The 5,445-nt window shown below is 40.8% G+C and overlaps 1 protein-coding gene across 3 annotated transcripts in view; it reads right to left on the bottom strand.

Moving 5' to 3' along the window:
- The window catches only part of LOC107749601 (ubinuclein-1-like), a 7,849-nt gene extending 2,609 nt beyond the window's left edge, over positions 1–5,240 (bottom strand). For 2 of the 3 annotated variants that reach the window (XM_016564775.1, XM_016564776.1), the window contains exons 1-3: positions 4,707–5,240; positions 2,018–2,134; positions 1,767–1,868 (exon numbers count right to left, since the gene is read on the bottom strand). In XM_016564775.1, coding sequence (XP_016420261.1) covers positions 1,767–1,868; positions 2,018–2,134; positions 4,707–4,976 — 489 coding nt within the window. In that variant the 5' untranslated portion in view covers positions 4,977–5,240. Of the gene's footprint in view, positions 1–1,511; positions 1,869–2,017; positions 2,135–4,706 lie in introns of those variants that run through there. The other variant, XM_016564774.1, reaches the window with a different exon arrangement.
- Between the last annotated feature and the right edge of the window lie 205 nt (positions 5,241–5,445).

The following is a 5,445-nucleotide window of genomic DNA, read 5'->3' as shown; positions in this document are numbered from 1 at the left end:
AAAAATACTGTGATGTGAGTGCAATATTTTATTCATATTATTTGTCTATAACACATCCCTATTGTAAAGATTCCATGATCTTCATGAAGCTCCAGCCTCTGAAGTCCTCCCTGTTGTAGAGGAACAGCTGGAGCAGGACGTCCTCCAACCTCAGGACGTTCAGGCTTCAATTAGTTCCTCTAAAGATGACAAAGTGGAGGAGCAGGACAAGGGTAAGATTTAGTGTTGGGCGGTATGACCAAAAATTTATATCACGGTATTTTTCTAAATTATACCAGTTTCACGGTACATGACGGTATTTTTTTTTCATGCATGACCAGGTGTTAACCATATTTTCTACTGATTGAGAGAGGAAATACTGCAGTATATTGACTTAGAATGCCCTATTTTACTGTAATGATAACATGTCTGATAAAATCAATATGCATCTACACTAAAGCTGAGCGCAATCACAAGTATGATGATGATCTGGTCAGTCGCACTGGTGCTCCTAAAAAAATTTCATAGTCGCAAGCAGTAGTTTTCAGTCGCAAATGCGACTGAAATGGTCGCACTGTAGAGCCCTGCATATGTGTATTTCATTATTCGATGGTTTAATTGTCATACTAGGTCATGCTGCAATTAGATTTTTTGATTAAATGTTCAACCCTATCATAAATTAGCACTGATAAACCATAATTGTGGCTCTCTATATAATGTGTCCTGTCTGCTATAACAGCGAGGATGAGGCTGCACGTGATGAAGATGATCACCAAATCTGCGTTCGCACTGCCGCTGACACAGAGAGAGCAGTTACCATGTTTGGTTAAGAAACAGCTTCACAAACAGTCTTTTCAACTACACAGTATTATTTCGTACAGTCATTAATATTATCACAGAAATACTGGGATGAAAGTTTATAATTCAGATATAAACATTGATGTCTATGGTAGCGGGACCAAAATAGAGCAAATCCGCTTTTGAAAGTAACTGCCACATAACGTTTGTGTCGCTTGCATTGTTTCGCCACTAGGTGGCGAAAAGTGACTTAAATTTATAATTTAAAAGTATTAATTTATATAACCCCCCTCCCCTCAAAAAAAAAAAAAAATAACAATACTGACTCCAAGCTTGTGAATGGTAGAGTGTATAATGTTACAAATGTGTTTTATTTCAGATGAATGCTGATATTTCTATTCATCAAAGAATCCTGAAAAAAAATGTACTCAAGTGTTTTAAATATTGATAATAATAATAATAATAATAAAATGTTTCTTGAACAGCATGTCAGCATATTAGAATGATAACATTTTGAATGCAAAATTATTCGTAGTCCAAATTATTATTAGTCCATTATTATTGTATTGCATCAATGAGCTAAATATATATTCCATACAGTCATACATTTATCAGAAAAACACTTTAATACACATTTTCACATATGCATAAGAATGATGGGTCAGACTGGATTTCAAAGTAGTTTTTTGTCATTTGGGAGATGACGTGTTAGTGTTAATTAGTGTTGGGTGATATGGTAATTTTCCATATCGCCAGCCTGTGAGATCGCCAATGCATGATATTATCGTGCATGGGTGTGTGGGGGCAAGAGAGAGACTCTCTGTACTTGTCATAGGCTAATTCATAACTATTTGGGGTTTTAAACATCTGCTATCGTCGATACATGATACTATCGTCTATCGGCACAACCCAGTGATTGAGAGCATTTCGGGAGGCAGTCAGCAGTGAATTTGTCCGTGAGGATCAATGAAGCTCCCTCTCATACTCACGGCCTCAGAGTTGTCGATAAACGGATCCGTATCATCGTAGCCGTAACCGATATCGATGAGATCCTGCATCCGGTCTCGTCTCTTCTTCTTAACAGTGCTTCCCTGAGACGATAACACACTAACCTCAATGTAAAGTCAATAACACATTATAATATTTCTTTAACATATCAAGACTTAAGAGCTTTCTGCGTAAATAAAAATGCAAGTGGACGGACTCTCGAACGAAAGACATCATATGAAAGATTACATACATATTTGCTCTCAAATTTCCTGGCCAGAGCCTCGACTTCTTGCCGCTCTTTGTCTTCATCTGCAAACGGGTCGCTGGGGTCCAGAGCTGAAGTGAGACCCTGAGGAACCTTCCTCACCTTTAGGAGCAAACGAAATTAACTCATTTATAGTCCCAAATGCGAACAGATACTGTTATGGATTTTTGTTTATTCTAGGGCTGCAACAACTAATGCACGCGCGTCAGACAGACGGAAAACAGAGACAATTATGTATGCCGTGCCTCCAAGCTTTCTTACTCGTTTTGCTAATAAACGTTCTACTTTTCTTATTTATTTGGTTATATATTATAGCCTACATGTTTACTTAGCCTATTTCCAGTTTTGTATACCTATTTAAACTTTATGTAAGTTATTGGTTATTTTATATTAGGCATAGCCTGCCCTATAGCATGGTGTATTTGTATTTGTTTTGTTAATAAAAGTTCTATGTTTTATATATAGGCTAAAGTGAGTTTGACGTTGTATTTTGTTGTTGCCTTCAAGCAATTGACACCGAACTGCCGCTAATTCAAAGTGAAAGTAAAATGCGCACGCTGCTTTTACAAGCTATTTAAAAGCGAAGGAAAAGAGGGAACGCCCCGCCCCCGCGGTGATACCGGTATTACCGGTGTTGTCACACGTCGATTAACCGGTGGGAAAATTTCCTCACCGTCACAACCCTAATATGCGAGTGATTTACCCGCAATGTAGAGTGTTGAATACATACCAAAAACTGAAAACAGAAAACATTTAATAACAGGGCTGCCTGCCACTACATTTTGTACTGACATAAAACGAATAAAACGCCAGATCTGTCAAGCTAAAATCAAACCAAATATCACCGGACCAATAAATAAACAGTTAAAAATTGCGTTCTTATCCTAAAACTGAGGAGAGACTGTAAAGAAAAGCACCATGCAACTGGGGTTCAAACCTACAACCTTTAGCAATACTGGCTCAATCTCAAACACTACACCACCCGTCATTACTACTGATGCAGTAACTATTTTACACTAAATTAACTGATACTTCTTTTTACATTCATGACAGATTCTCCTATTATGGAGAAAATGGGGTTGAACTAGTGCTGGGCGGTATGACCAAAAATGTATATCACGGTATTTTTCAAAATTATACCGGTTTCACGGTACATGACAGTATTTTTTTTTCCATGCATGACCAGGTGTTAACCATATTTTCTACTGATTGAGAGAGGAAATACTGCAGTATATTGACTTAGAATGCCCTATTTTACTGTCATGATGAGTGAATATTGTCAAAAAATACCACACTAAATAGTGACTAAACACAACCCCTTTTAATACGTTAACCAGGAGTCACTCTCATTTATAATCGCGGCATCGTCTGATAAAATCCACATGCATCTAACACTAAAGAGCGGCTATGCGGTTCTTTTGGCTAGATTACTTTTTTGTCTCATGCAGCGCACTGCCTGCATCTGAGTAACAAACAAAAAAAACAACAAACAAAAAAGTGCAGGTGATATTAACAGACGAACTACGCTCATATTTATAATTCCAAACAATCAGTAAGCGACAGGTGCTAGGAAACGCTGATTTGTACTCATTTATTGACGAGTCTGAATGCGCTGCTTCTCTGCCGCTCACTGCACAGAACAGACGCCGAGAGAGGTGACACTTCTCCGGGAAAGTCAGACCTTGCGTTCGCGGGACAGCACTGGCGAAATCTTCCAACTGAACCATAGCTAAGGTTTATCCAAAAAAGTCGCTAGGTTTGTCAGTATGAATATTCTATGGAAAAAATCCGCTAAAAGGGTCTGAAAGTTGCTAAATCTAGTGCTAAAGTCGCGCTCATGTGTGTGTGAGACGCGGGAGCTGATGGCAGGGGGCGGTGGATATTTGTGGCGGTCAATGTGGATATTGTGGATGAGTTCTTCTGTGTCATCACGTTCTATTAGTTCTACAGCTTCAGTTTCGGAACTTTCACGCTTAGTAACACATACAGCTGTTCCCTCACCACAGTGCAACAGTGAAAAGGGACCCCTTTCAAACAGTGTCACGTTCCGAACGTTGTTTAAGTGACATACACCGGTATTGCGGTATTTTCAAAATTCATATCATAACAAAAATAAACACCGGTATTCGGTATGAACCCGGTATACCGCCCAGCACTAGGTTGAACCTACAACCTTTCCAGCTCAGATATTTAATAACAACTGAACCACACACTTACGTCACACATCATTGCAGGAACAGTTTAAGCAGCTACTGTAATACTGAATCTGAATCTGTGCAAATGTTATGAATAAATGCACGTTCACATTTAGTCTAGATCTACAGTAACATTCACACGCCTCTGTATTTACTCCGGATTTCTCTCAACATGAGAAAAGGAGAGCTGTCAGTCATTACATGAGAAAACAAAGTAACTGGCGTTACTTATTTGAAAAAGTGACTCAGATATTTTCTTGTAAATTTAAAAGTGATGCGTTACTTTACTAGTTACTTGAAAAAAAGTAATCTGGTTACGTAACTCGCGTTACTTGTAATGTGTTACCCCCCAACACTGGTACTAAATAAAAATAATTTAAAAAAAGTTTTTTCTAAAGTATCTCACAGTACATTAGGACATGTTCGGTTCTCTGGGTTCGAACCCACAACCGTTTCCAGAGCCGTTACCGCTAACCCACCTGCAGGTTGGACTGGACCAGCTCGCTGTAGTGGAACTCGGCTGATCGCTGTTCGCTCGGTTCTGACAGGCTCAGGTTGAGGCGGACGGTGGGTTCGGGTTCGCCGTGATCCGATGCCGGTTTCCCGGTACCGAACAGCCCCCCGCCGGTCACACCGGCACTCGGTTGATTCTCTTCGTCCTCCCGTCGGCGCTTCTTTGACTCGGGTGCCGCCGGTGTGGTGCTGAATGAGGCGAGCGTGACGAACGGGACTTTTCTCGGGTCAGCCATTGGACTCTCCGGTTCTGCTCGAGCCCAAACACACACAGGCGCGCGCTCGCGACTGTTAGCTTGAGCTAAAATTAGCGCTTACACTGTTAAACAACACTTCAGGGACGGCACGGAACGAAATGAACTCCGTTTTGCGTTATACAATATTCCCTCACAGCGTTCGCGTTGCATCCGTTTCATTTAGTCGAGTGTGAAAGTAGTTTTTGTTTGTCTCTGTGAAATCTCGGCAGCATCTGTAGCGGCCATTTTCACTAGCTGTAAATACAGAATGAGGCGGTGGGGTCACTGAGCATGCGCGGCTGGAACGCGACCAATCAGAAGTCTCACAGCGCCCTAAGACCCGCCCACTCTGAAAACGCCAGCAGGAGAGGGCTGAGCCGCTTCTGCGCGCTGACCGCGGGAGATTCAGAACCGCACAGCAGTGTGATTCATTCCGAATCTTTTGATTCAGTTCACAAAAATACTCGTT

This window comes from Sinocyclocheilus rhinocerous, unplaced genomic scaffold, assembly GCF_001515625.1.
Source record: "Sinocyclocheilus rhinocerous isolate Xijiao unplaced genomic scaffold, SAMN03320098_v1.1 scaffold7261, whole genome shotgun sequence".
Classification (NCBI taxonomy): domain Eukaryota; kingdom Metazoa; phylum Chordata; class Actinopteri; order Cypriniformes; family Cyprinidae; genus Sinocyclocheilus; species Sinocyclocheilus rhinocerous.
Note: the sequence above shows the minus strand (reverse complement) of the source record. Positions and strands in the feature narration are given on the sequence as shown.